General features: G+C 40.0%; 1 protein-coding gene across 3 annotated transcripts in view; it reads right to left on the bottom strand.

The window, feature by feature from the left end:
• Positions 1-5,391, bottom strand: part of PPP1R21 (protein phosphatase 1 regulatory subunit 21) — a 62,614-nt gene extending 57,223 nt beyond the window's left edge. For 2 of the 3 annotated variants that reach the window (XR_004959668.1, XM_036262541.1), the window contains exon 1: positions 5,192-5,350. Coding sequence is in view for 2 of the 3 variants with exons in the window: in XM_036262541.1 (XP_036118434.1) it covers positions 5,192-5,248 (57 nt within the window). In the remaining variant the exon portion in view is untranslated. Of the gene's footprint in view, positions 1-5,191 lie in introns of all 3 variants that reach the window. The other variant, XM_036262539.1, reaches the window with a different exon arrangement.
• Positions 5,392-14,443: the final 9,052 nt, after the last annotated feature.

The raw sequence follows: 14,443 nt of genomic DNA, 5'->3' as shown, positions 1-14,443 counted from the left end.
TTTACTAATTCATGTATGATTTATGATTAATTTATTATTTCTCTACTCATCTCCCATCTGCCAACTAAACTATCCTTCTTGGTAGAGGCGACAGTATAATTCCTTATATCTCCCACCTACAATGAAAGCTGAATTCCATGGATAGAGAAGGCACTCAATACATTTTATTGATTTATTTGTTTATTTTTGTTAATCCTCACTATTTTTTTTATTGATTTTTAGAGAGAGTGAAAAGAAGGGAGGGAAGGAGAGAGAGAGAGAGAGACACCAATGTGAGAGAGACACACTGACTGGTTGCCTCTGCATGCACCCCAACCAGGGTCAGGAATCAAGCCTGCAACCCAGGTACCAGCCATTGACCAGGACTTCAGTGCTTAGGCCGACGCTCTAACCACTGAACAACACTGACCAGGGCAATAAATTTTAGGTAATCAAATTAAGTACCATATGCAAAAGGTATTTAAATGTAATGCATTACACAACTACAAAAGACTGTCTTTACTTTAACAGTCCCTAAGACCCTTCTCCAGATGATTTGAAACTCATGGTCCTATTGAACACTAAGCATCCTCAAAGACCTTGAGCCTAACTTTCTAATGACCAGTGTTCAGACTTGTTCTACATAACTTTGGTTCTGGGACAGCCCAGCTGCAGTCAGGTTTATCACAAAGCTGTTTCTCTAAGGACAGAGAGCGTAGTGGTGAGCCAACTATGATGTCTTTCATGCCACTCTGACTATCTGTGGTGGGATAACTGGCCCAAGATTAGGGATTTACAACCTTTGATCAAAAACTGTTGGAAGAGTTTGTGGAGAAAGAGAGAAAAATCAACTATATGCATATTCTCATCTAATCCTCAACAATTTTCTATGTTAGAACCACTCTCTCATAGCCGTTTTCATACAAATTTTAAGATTTATGTTTTACAACCCTATAAAACCATTATTTAAACATAGAAGCTTTTTTTCATTATAAATCAATGTGTGCAACAGACAACCCAGAGCCCATTCCTAAGCTTTACTAAACCCCTGATTTGCATCTTCAGTATACTGAAGTCATTTGCAGACCCCAGCTACAGTATCTTTGGCCTTGCTGATCCCTAAAATTCCTTCCAGATCTAATATTTTAAGTATTTCAAAGTATTAAGAATACCACTTAGTGTTTCTACCTACCTACTTGTTCTTCACCCAAAAGGCTGTGGCTGTGTAGTCTATGTATTAGTGGCCGAGGTTACTTGGTCACTAAGGCAGGAAAAAAACCTTCTCTTCTCAGACCTGCAGTTAAGTAGAACCCTTTCTCCTGCTCCTGCTACCATGAAGGCAAGGAGACTCATTACAAATTCCCCAACCTCAACCCTTGGAGTCTAGCTGCCCATTAGTGACTGGATGGGTAAGTCAAGTGAATCAAAGAGGAAGAGGAAGACAACTCTGTCTTTCTAAGGCCTTCCTATTCAAAGTGTGGTCTGTGGACAGGTGCAACAGCATCACCTGGGAGCAGAATCAGAGGCCCCACCCCAGACCTACCAAACCAGAATCTACAGTTTAACAAGGTCTTCAGGGGAATCACATAGACATTTACATCCATGATGCACTGATATAGGAGCTAAGCAAGCACTGTCCAACACATGCCTACTTAAATTATTTGAAATTAAGTAAAATCTAAAATTGAGTTCTTCGATGATACTAGTTACATTTCAAGTGCTCAAGAGCCCCACATGGCTAGTGGTTAGCCTACTGGACAGCACAGATATAGAACATTTTCATTCTTGTGGAAAATTCTATTAGATAGCCCTGAACACAAAGCCGTTTTCCAATCCAACTTTAGTAGTCAACCCTATACATCAGGGGAAATAAAAATAAAGCAAACTGATATTTGATTTTAATCCAGTCCAGCTCCTGAGTCTGTTTCTCTTACAGGAAGGGGTAAGAAATCAGGTTTCCAGGCCCCACTATCTAGAAAGCAAACACACAGAATCACAACTGACCTTTTGTCAATATGAGTAGCTCTATAATAAGAGCATAAGTCTGAAAATTTCCCAAGGTACTATCCTTCGTAACTAAAAGCATCATCAATTGCCAAATAAACCATTAGAGAAATAATAGATGTTTGGTTTTCCCATTGGTTGCTATTGCCTTGAAAAGAGTTTTCAAAAGATCATCTTTGAGCAAAAGCTCCTTTACTGATATCATTCCTTTAGCAACAGTTCTCAAACTCCGGCGTGCATCCAAATTACTGGAGAGGTGTTACAATACAGACTGTTGGGTCTCACCACCAGTTTCAGATTCAGTGAGCCTGGGGTTGACCCAAGAATTTGTGTTTCTAACCTGTTCCCAGATCTAATGATGGTAATCCAGGGGCTGCACTCTGAGTAACACAAACTTTGGAAAGACAGAACTTGCAACTTGCTTACACACATAACATGGTGCCAGGCAAGAGTGCAGGAGCGCCTGCAAAGAAAGCAGGTTGAAATCAAATGAACCTGGACTGAGTGCACTTAGCCTCTCTTCTCCATAATGAGATATACCAGAGCCTCAGAAGCAGAGCAGGCTATGGAAGAAACACCAAGTAAGGAATAGTCTTCGATTCTTCATTAACAATGTAGTAACTGAGGCCTTGATTAGCTTTCCCTCCATCTCAAAGAGGTACCCTCCATCTATTACCTACTAACTCCATAAACCTCTGAAAATCAGCTTCTATACACCTTTCTCCTCCCCCAAACTCTATTAAACCTGAAATTTTAAAAGCCTCTGGTGATGTTCGCTTAATTGCCCAAACCACCAGGGTCTTCTTTTTTTTAAAATATGTTTTTATTGATTTTTTTATTTGGGGGAGAGAAACACTGATGTGACTTTTAGTCAGTCCATCTCCACTAGAAACTTTCAGCAATTACCCCAACATTAGTCACCTCTTTACTATGTGAATAAGTTAACTTTAATGTGCTTTACAACCCCAAAATCCTATGATTGCAACTAATCTTTAATTGACCCCTTCACTTTAAATTGGTTAATCTTTCTGCCCACCCTCCATTGTCAGTGGCAGTTATGTTCCTTCATCTCAGAACATCAGGGTCAACTCTCATTCTTCTTCCCTCACTCACCGTGACTCCCTGAATAAATGAGACCCAAGAATGAGCACCTCATAACATTCTTCATATCTGTCATAAGTTTAGTGCTATGCAAAAAGCCGGCAGTCAGCAAAGAAGTTAAAAAGTATTTTTTAACCATAATTCCTAAATCTGGGCCCCTCTCTCCATCTCAACTGTCACTATCTTTATTTAACCCTATATTATTTTCCCCAAAACTATAAAAATAAGCTACAATCTGGTCTTCTTTTCACCAATCTTTTCCTACTTAAATCCATCCTCCAAATAGTTACCAGTTTCCTTCCTAAAAACCTTTGATGTTTCTCCATTACTCAAAAACCAAAGTTCAAACTTCTTATTTGACATACACAACCCTTCATGATCAGTTCCAAATTACCTCTCCAACCATATTTCATCATCTCTGCCACATATCTTAAAGTGCTTTCATGTCGGTGTACAAAGCCTCTTCCCTTTGCCTAGAATGCTACCATCCTCCCCTCCCCCTTCCCTACTCCACAACTAGCATAACTTCTACCCTCACCTTCCATTTCTTCTGTGCTCCCACTGAACTAACACCTGTCATAGTGTATTATAATTACATACAATGTCTGAACATTCTATTAGATGGATCTCCTTAAACTGGAACTCTGCCTCACTCAACCGACTCTGACAAACTGTTTACAGGGGATACATAATAAGTGTCTGTTGAATGAAACAGCTTAAATATCCAAAAGAACAAATTACTTCAAAATTTTTATTACTTTCTTCGGGAGGTTATACAATTTTTCACCAATGCAGTCATTGCTCAAAACATTGTTAAAACTACCTTTTGCCAATTGGAATTGTCTTCTGAGCTTGTTTACTCTCTGGAGAAGAAAATCAGTCCCCTTACTTTATTATACTCATGAAACATTTTCACCCCAAAACAATAAAGCCAAGTTTGTGTCCTACTGCCATCCTCCACCCATCCCACTTCATCATATGTATTTGTTCCAAATAACTTCTGGCCCTTTCAAACAAGAAACTGTTCCTTCAAAGGATGAAAACTGTCATCACTGACAGTGCCGCAGGCTCTTAAGGCAATTTCAAATGGAAATGCAAGAAGTTGTGCCAATGGCAGCACCATTGGAACAAGTGTAGTATCTCAAAATCCTCCCCCCTCCCCCTTTCAATGGTGAAAAGACTAGTGTGTATGTTTAGGCATGGGTTTTATTTTTTAATTTCACCTTGCTGAATATTTGTTAAATGAAATCATAATAAAAAATAAAAAAACGTGTCTCAGCTTCTCCAAATTGTCAAAAGGGGGCTATATCTTTCCATTGCCCCCCATGAATGCCACGATCACTGAAAACTTGGCTTAATGACTTTTAAATCAACTTCAGTAGATGTTAAGAGTCCACTTTTATGACTTAAATAGAATATTCTTAAAGCAGAAACACCCTTCCCAGAAGCAGCCCTTTTCCAAAGAACGGGTTCCATCATTTAAAAGACTTATACTGTAAATACGACAAAGGGACGTAATTCAACATGTATTGAACACCAAGTGGGTGCCCTGTCCCACTCCAGGTGACTGAGAGAAAAGGGCACAGCCCTAGGACTCAAGCTTTCAAAACCACTTCCACACATCTTGCTAATCACTGAATACATCGTAACCACCATGCCTGGTGAAGCAATTTACACGCATGACTCTATTTACCCTCCCGAATTGAATCGGGGCAGATAAATCTGTCCTCATTATCCCTGTGGGAAGGTTGAAAGCTTGAGGTTCCCCATCACCGAACTGGGAAAATTGAGGAAGCAGCACCCTCCCGGTCAGCACCAGAGGCAGAAGCCAGGATTTCTGACATCCCAGTCCTAACCCGCTAGTTCAGTGAAAAGGAAGACTCAAACTCCTGCTCCTTCCCACAGAAACGCACACGACCACAGACACAGCCCGGCTCCATCTCTTGGGAGCGGCAGGAGGAGACCAGGCAATCATGGACAGCTGAGGCGAGGAAGAGAGGTGGGGTGAGCTCACGTGCTCTCCCCGCGGCACCCCACGGTCCCGACAACTCAAGGCAACCCGAGGCCGCAGGGCCGGGGACCCTCTATCCCCGCCCACGATGGGTACCTTCGAGTACTCCTGAGCCAGCTTCTGGTACTTCCCCTGCAACTCCGCCGAGGCCATGGCCTCCCCCGCCCCGGCCAGGCCAGGCTGCCCAGGCTGTTCAGCCCCGCCCCCCGCCCCCAACCCCAGACTCGCTCCCGTGTAGGGCTCAGCCAGCCCTGTCCGCTTCGCCACCGCCGCCGCGCCTCCTCCTCTACTTCCGGGTTCGCTCAGAGGCGGAGCGACTGCCTAGGGCGGGGCGACGTCTTAACGTCACCGCCCCACCCTCCCGCGCCCGAGCAAGTGCGCGCGCAGCCTCGCTGGCTCGCCTGGATTCGGCCTCTAGGACCTGGGAGCGCCATCTTGACGCATGGTCCAAGATGGCGACTTAGAACGGAGAAGGAGAGTCAAAAAGGGAAGAGAATGATGAGAGTACACAGAATGGGCGGGGGACAGAGGAGAGGGGCGTTGGTTGCGAAGGGCTAAGGACCGGAAGAAGAAACATTCTAAGCGTATCAAGAATTCTGGCCTACCCCCTGTCCCCTCCCCCGCTGCTTCGCATAGCAACCGTCTGGCATTTGATGGTTAGTTACATCTTTCAGACCGTGCACCCAGAGAAAGACTTCTGTATTCCGCTCTCTCTTTATCCGGATACGGTAGCACTGGACATGCCCTGCATTGAAAACGCTCAGACCTCCCCCAGATTCATGACACTTGCTGCTGCCACCCTCCCCTGCCTCACACCACACAAACCTTTATTGTCTTGTCTTTTAACATTGAGGTTTCTTTGTGTTCTTTCTCTACCAGTTCCACCCGCAGTCCCATACGCACACATCAGAGCCCGTTTAAGTGGATTGGGTAAAACGTCGTTAGAAATTTTCAGGAATGACTCCTGCCATGCATGCACGTAGGATGGGCGTTAATGACAAACTGGAGAATTGAAACAAAAAATATTCTGCCCGAGATATTTTATGCCACTTTTGCTTAAATTAAAAGCCTACCTCAACTCATTTATTAAATAATATTTGAGGCCCTATTATTATACGTTAGATGTTGTTCTAGGCATTACATTTATTGCTACACAGAAATGTTCATAAAGGAATGAAATTCAGAGTATACGTTTGCCATAAATTACAACTCGGCAGTTAAAACTGGTAACCTAGATCTGTGTATATCAACATGACAAAGCACTATATTTAAAATCAAATTGCGGTATACTATAGCATGAAAAATACATTTAAAAAGCACAAAAGCCCTGGCTGGTTTGGCTCAGCGTTAGAGCATTGCCCAGCGCACTAGAGAGTCCCAGGTTCGGTTCCCGCTAAGGGCGCGAACCTCGGTTGCAGTTTGTCCCCGGCCCTGGCTGGGTTGTGTGGGTGGCAGCCGCTGGATGTGTCTTTCTCACATTGATGTTTCTCTCTCTCTCTTCCTCCCTCTGTCACTCCTGCTCTATCTGAAGATAAATATCCTGGGGTGAGGATAAAAAAATAAAAAGCACAAGCAATATTTGGATTGTTCATAAACATGTACTAAAAATAGGGTACACATCAAATTCTGGATAGTGGCTGCCTCTAGTGAGAAAAGGAGAAAGGAATGAAATCGGAGAACAAAGGAGCATAAACTTTATTTTTATTTAATTTTTAAAGTAAACATGACAGGATGGTAACACTCATTATCTAGGTAGTAGATCCAGGGATGTTAGTTATATCGGCAATTTAGAATGCTTGGGGAAAAAATAGAATGCTTGACATTTTCCATTATTAAAAAAAAAACTGTTGTACTTCCCTGGTTTCTTGTTTGGCTATGAATATGCCTGGGATTTTATAGTGAAAGGCTGAGCCTGTATGCATGTTTCAGCCATTGTAATGTGTAAGAGAATTAAAAACATTTTAACATGTTTATATTTTTTTAATTTGAAAATTAATAGCCACGACCTATTGTTCAGCAAACTTTAAGAACACCACTTTTGCTTGAATTACTGTTTGAATTGCTTTTATTACTATTATTATTATTTGTTTTCCATGGCACCATCAAGCAGCAAAATTAAACATTGTATGTGTATTTCTGAGGTTTGTAATATAATGGAATTTTCAATAATTTAAAAATAAAATGACATCTCAGAAATAACATTCCAAAGGACAGTGTGCGGTTTTGGCTATAGAGCCTGTGTAAGCTCATTTTACTGAATTGAGAAATTTATTTTCCATTTCCTAATCTAGTTATTCTGTTTGCATTGTTTTCAAATCCCAATTGATAAGTCTGAATACATTAAAATTAAGATTCTCTTCCTCAAAGACACCATTAAGTGAATGAAAAGGCAAGTCACAGAGTAAGAGAAGATGTTTGCAACATATATATCCAAAAGAGGTTTCATCCAAGTATATAAAGAGCTCTTAAAAATCAGTAAGAAAGACAGGCAACCAAATAGAAAAATTGGCCAGAAACTTCAACAGGAATTTCATAATATACAAACAGCCATTAAACATACAAAAGGGTGTTCAGTTTTTTTAGTAATCAGGAGGAAGTGAAATTAAAACCACAGTGAAATACCATGCACACCCACACAAATGGCTAAAATTAAAAAGACTTGCAAGTGTTAGTGAGGATATGGAACAAGATAAACTCTCCTAAAATGTTGGTAGGAATGTAAACTATAACAATCATTTAGGAAAAGAATTTGATATTTTGACTCACCTGAAAAGATACACATTCGTGATCTAGCAAGTCTACTCTTACATATACTAAAAAAAAAAGTGCATATATTCACCAAGAATATTCATAGAAGTATTATTCATAAAAGCCAAAAAATGTTTATCAACAGAATAGAGATTGTACATTCATATTATGGAACACTAAACAGCAATTTTAAAAACTGAACTATAGCTACAGTTAACTAATAGATAAATCTGAAAAAATAATTCAGAACAAAAGAAGTCAGGTCTGAAAACAATTATATTGTACAACTTTGTTTATATAACAACATTCAAAAAAAGACATTAACTATAGGGTTCAGGGATGCATGCTTGGTATTAAACTAGAAAGAAAAATATGTAAGTGATAACCATAAAAGTCCGGAGCTTAATTACTTTTTGGAGGGAAGAGGGGGTAACTATTGGGCTTCAGAGGTGTTGGCAATGTTCTAATTCTATGTGATAGTTACACAAGTGTTAACTTTGTGATAATTCCTCATAAGATATATTTTTGTTTGGTGCACTTCTTAGTATGTGTGTTACATTTCACAATAAAAAAATTTTTTTATTTTGATTGTCTCATATGCTTTCCAGCAATAGTTCCTAACCTATAAACAAAGTATACTTTGTGAGGGGTGGTATAAATTAAGGGGGCTTGGAGTTATTGTAAATATGCAAGTTTTGTGATGATCATTAAAGAATTTAAAAATATTGTTTTAGGATTTTTTTTTTTTCAGTTGTAAGTGTCAGAAACTAACACTAGATTGCACTGGGAAGGGGAAATTTACTAGGCAGATGTATGGATAGATGACAGAACAATAGGAAGAAAAGAGGAGCTGCAGGACCTCAAGTAGAACTTAGACCAGGGATCCTAAGGCTTCTGCAACTTCCATATTCTCTGTCAGTGCTATTTCCTGCCTGGCTACCTCTACTTCTGCTGAGTAGCAAGCACCCAGCCCCAAGGTCCTGAGCCTCTTATCTCACAACTTTTCCTCCAAAGAGGAACTAAGTTACTTAGTTTCAGTTTGGAAAAATTCAAGGAAGTCTCTGCTGGCCCATGTTGGGTGAGGTACATCCTCAGTCAGTCAGCTTGGGCATAAGGTTTCAGCCACAAAGGACAAGCAGGTCTGCTGAAAGAACCCCCAGGTGATGACCAAACCAAGAGAGACTAGGTCATGTTTTCCTCCAATGAAGACTTCTGTGCCAGGTTAAGCAAGGGACTATTACCATACAGGCCAAGAGGGCCAGAAAGCAGCACCAGAACCTGCTTGATGCAGATCTAAGGTCCCCTGCTCTGACCTCAGAGGCACAGTGTCCTCTCTACACTCCCAGAAGTCATCTTGCAAGGTGAGAGGGAGAGGACAACACTCAGAACAAATAAGCATTTTCTGAAAGGAGGGACTGTTGTAAACTAAAAGAAAACTGTTTGAGAAGACTGGAAAATTATCAACTGATAAATTAGGCTTTCCCCTTTCAATGGAGACAAGACTGAGGAAGACCAGATCTATCATAGAAAAAGGAAAGGTCCCACTTTCTCTGTACATCTCAGCATAATATGAGTCAGTTATGGTCACACAGCACAAGCAAGAAAAAGTTTCGGTTTGTAACATTCATACTCTGTCCTGAACAATAAAAGATCTGGCATGCAACAAGACTTGAGGACTTCCTTGGGCATGGTGGAATAATAATGGACAATTATTAATCCTTTTAACCATTAGTTCAATGTTGATGAATCAACTATAGATATAGATATAGATATAGATATAGATATAGATATAGATATAGATATAGATATCTTTAAACAGAAATACACCTAAAATAAGGTATCGATCAGTTGAATGAGGCTCACAGGAACCTAACCCTTTATTTTCCCTAGGAGCAATGTTATTCACTAATTCAGTGTTTGTGGTGATTTTCTAGAACACAATTATGCAAATAATAGGAATCTATTATATATAGATAGAGAACAGTGTGGAATTTCCCTTGGTCATACAGTCATCAGTTATGCCATCGGGTTACTTAGACAATATTGTCAGTCTCTGAGTGAGCATCATTTCATGGTTATGTGTTTTCCATCTTTGCATACATCTGAAAATCAAGAACGTCTTTCAAGCTTCAAAGCTCTATCTTCTGAAATCATACATTCTACTTCATAATAACCCGTGGGTATGTAGCAGCTACCACAGTGATATCAGAAGACCAGCTAGCCCCACCAGCATCTCCCCACACGGTCATTAAGACAAGTAAACGCTCAGCCAGTGTGGCTCAGTGGTTGAGCTGTTGACCCATGTACCAAGAGGTTGCCAGTTCAATTCCTGGTCAGGGCACATGCCCAGGTTGTGGGCCAAATCCCCAGTGGGGGGCATGTAGGAGGCGACCAATCAATGTCCTCTCTCACTGATGTTTCTTTCTCTCCCTCTCCCTTCCTCTCTCTCAAAAATCAATAAAGAAAAAAAAATTTTTGTTTTTAAATTACTAAGTAAAGATTTTCTCTGGCCTGGTTTTGCAATTCCCAAGTCTGGTCACCACTCTTGATTACTGAGATAACAGACAACAAATAGTGTTTATATAAGAAAAGGATTAAAGAAGATAACTTGTGGGTCTTCTATTATGACAATATGTCATAATAGAAGGCCCACAAATTATCTTCTTGGCCTTGTTGTTATTTATATTTTTATTCCTTTGGGAAATGCCTATCACTCTACCATGAAATTAAAAGAAAGGGGGGCAGGGATAGGAGAAAAAATTTTTTTGCACATGATTTTCCTCTTGTGCAGCTAGCTCCAAAGTTCAGGTTTTGTAATGAGTACTCAGTGAGGCAAAATGTGTAGATTTGCAGCTTTGAAGAACTCTACTAAAAGTAGAAATTCTGGACTTTGAGGTTTTGCAACTCCTTCCTTTGGCCATGTCCTCAGGCTTTGCCTGTCTCAGTCCAGCAAGACAGAAAAATGATAATCAGGCCCAGAACCCTGACATACCTTGTACAAAGTCACACAGCAGACAATGGCAGAAGCAAAACTAGAACCCAGGTCCTTCACCTGTACTGCAGACTGTATTTTCTCTGTTAAGTGCCACATGTGGAAAACCCTTTACTATTCAGTTTAAATGATCAAAACGTAAATAAGTCCTAGATTGGGGGGAGGATGCCAAAAAGTGATTTATATTCCCTGATTCTTGTTTGGACTTGTCCCTTCATGAAACAGATACCACTAGAGCAGTTTAAAGGGAAAGGGGCAGAAGCAACATGTTAATATTAATTATCTTGATAACCTGTTAGATGTTAACCTTGATAATCTATTACACTTTTATATTAAAGTTGCATTTTCTTAAGCATGGAGCCTTCTCTTTCTCCATTCTTCTGCTCTTAGGTTCTGATTTTGCTCTTTCTAATGGAGTGTTGGCCTGTAAACTGGATGTAAAACAAAGGATGTGTATTGAGGAATAATGGGTGATAAAACTAGATATGGAGGGACAGGATGTACTGGCTTTTAAGTCTGGCCTTTTGGCAGTGGGTTAGAAGAGGCAGAAGAGGTGGAAAGTAAAGATTTAACTTTCACATTTCTGAAATTTCACTGCTGAATTCTACAGTATGGGCATCCTTTGTGTGCGTGTGTGTGTGTGTGTGTGTGTGTGTGTGTGCACCCTTTTGTGCCTGGCTTAGTTCATTTAGTATAACATCTTCAAAGTTCCTCTATGTCATAGCATGTGTCAGAATTTCATTCCATTTTAAGGTTGAATAATACACCATGTTTTATTCATTCATTCATGCATAAATGAACATTTACAAAATAACGGTAGTCCTAATGGGTACTAAGTGGTATCTTGTTGTGGTTCTGATTTGTGTTTCCCTAATGATTTGTGATGTGGAACATCCTTTCATGTGCTTATTGGTGTCCTTAATTTTTAAAGATGCTTTACCATTACCCATTGTTTATTTGCTTACTCTATTGCAAATTTCACCAATGTTATTCCTTGCCAGTATCACACAGAGGGGCAGAGCAAGGGCACAGGCCTCTCTGACTGTAAGAGGACAGGCTTGTATAGCCTTTCTCCACAGCTCTACAAATAGTACCAATGATCAGGCCTCACCTGAGGCAACTGGTCTACCTAAAAATGGCCTCCTAATTGTCCTTCCTGACTCCAGACAACTCTCCTTCTTGCCACAGATTGCTAGCTTCATAAGATTAAAAGCAGCTTCTTAGTTCCACAGAAAAACAACTGGGCCCCACTTACCTTTCCCACACTCTGCTTCTCTGGTTGTGATTTTCAGTCAGCTTTCCCAGCACCCCTCTGTCTCTGTGCACACCCACTCTCTTGCTCTAAATGGCTTCCCTGCTGCCCACTACCTGGACAAATGTTCCTCTACAATCATTAACTCCTTTCTGTTGTCCTTTCTCTAATGTCTTTTATCACTTCAAAAATCTGAACCATTATTGGTACTTATTTTCTTTAAAGTGTGAATTGTCTATTATATTATATTTAGACATGTGCCATCAACTAAACTGCAAAATCTTGAGTGTGAGAACTGTGTCCTAATCAGCCCCTCAAGGCAAAGATCATTTGAAACCATTAGATGAAGGGTTGATGGGGCAGTTTACAAGGGAGATGAGGCTGACACACCCCGGACTCACTGATCAGTCTTAGTAGGGCAACCAAGCCACATGTGCTTTCCAGTGAGATGTAGGATGAACTACACAGCACCACGTCTGAATCATTCTTGCCAAGGTATTTAAACTGAATCTCATTCAGGATCAATAAGTAGCTTATTTAAAAAATATATATATGTTTTTATTGATTTAGAGAGAGAGGAAGAGAGAAGGAGAGAGAAACACCAATCAACTGCCTCCTGCCAACTTCCTCCTGCATTCCCCTTACTGGGAATCGAGCCTGCAACCCAGGCATGTGCCCTGACCGGGGATTGAACCGGCGACCTTTTGGTGCATGTGACAATGCTCAACCCACTGAGCCACACCCGCCAGGGCTAGAGCAAACTAGTTTATAGGAAACCCAGGATTAAAGGGACAAGTTAAGAGCCACCACAAGGAAGCTGATGGAAATATGCAGAATGTAGAACTATTGGCCAACTGAAAAAGTGGAAGAGCAGGGAGTGCTTATGAGAAGAGACTTGGGGTTTTCTTACAAAATTAAACATACTCGTTCATTGTGAACAGTTATTCTACTCAGGGATATTTACCCAAGAGAAATGAAAACACATATCCATGTAAAAAATGATACAAAAATATTCATTGCAGCTTTTTAAAAATAATATCCCAAATCAGAAACAATTCAAACATCCAGCAACAGGACTGTACATAAGCAAATTATGATACATGTATACAACAGATACAACTCAGTAAAAGGGACATGCAACAACATGGATGAACCTCAAAAACACTGTGCTGAGCACGAGAAGCTGTTTACAGAAATTTACATATGGTAGTGAAAGAAATCAGAGCAGTAGTTGGGGGTGAGGAGAGAGTTGACCGTGAAGGCACAGGAGGAAAGTTTCTGATGTGATGGATAGGTTCTCTATCTTGATAAGGATATGGGTTACTTAGTATATGCATTTATTAAAGCTCACCAAACTGTATGCTTAATTCCTGTGCATTTCACTATATAGGGTGGGCAAAAGTAGGTTAACATTTTTTTGTATGGAAAATAATATAATAAATAATAATACAATAATAAATTGTTTCACATACAACTGTAAAACTACTGCCCCACCCTATATATAAGGATAAGTTAATTAAGAAGAAAGGAGTGTGGAGGGAGAGATGGAGATAGATGTCTCCAAGGGATTATTATTTTTTAGATGTGATAATGGTATGTAGTTATTAAATAAATGCCCAGTTTTTAGAAATGCATTCTGAAGTATTTAGGGTAAAGTGACATAATGTTTGGGTTATAACATTTAAGGGAAAAAAGCAACTAAAAGTTAATGGTATATATAAAGCAAGAATGACAAAATCTTGATAACTCGAGAGACAGAGTGGTGAGTAAATGGGGATTTATTGGTTTTGTCTCTGTTTTAGTGTATATTTGGAAACTTTTGTAATAAAAAATATTGAACTGCCCTATGTAAGCAAAGAGAGAATGTAGTACCCAGAATGTAAAAGCAGAAAGTATATGGAAGCTCTCAAGTTCTGTTCTCTTTCCTTATCAGAAATCAATTCTCCCTGTTTTTTTTCTGCTTTGGCAGATTTTTCACTGTTGATTAAATTCACACATTCCAAGATCATGATTACAAATGGATTATAGTAATCACTTTAATTTTATATGGCAACCAACAAATATTTATTGAGAAATAACCATTAATATGCCCTGCTGAGAACTTTCCATAAACATCCTCTATTCTCAGTTATACTCCTACCCAGAGGAATTGCTCACTCAGCAGAATGGTTCTCTCTGCCTGGTATAGTTTCATATTACCAGCAGGCGGCGCACCCTCCCCGAATTTGCTTTAGGAAAGATAATAATCAGATGCATAGTCTGAGTAGCTGGTTACGTCTTGGCGCACCCGTGACCAGTGTTTGTAATTGTTTAGGCACGTCTCTGGTGACCTCATCCCATTACACCTGAGTCTTTT

This window comes from Molossus molossus, unplaced genomic scaffold (assembly GCF_014108415.1).
Source record: "Molossus molossus isolate mMolMol1 unplaced genomic scaffold, mMolMol1.p scaffold_m16_p_15, whole genome shotgun sequence".
Taxonomy (NCBI): Eukaryota; Metazoa; Chordata; class Mammalia; order Chiroptera; family Molossidae; genus Molossus; species Molossus molossus.
This window is presented reverse-complemented; position numbering and strand designations above follow the sequence as displayed.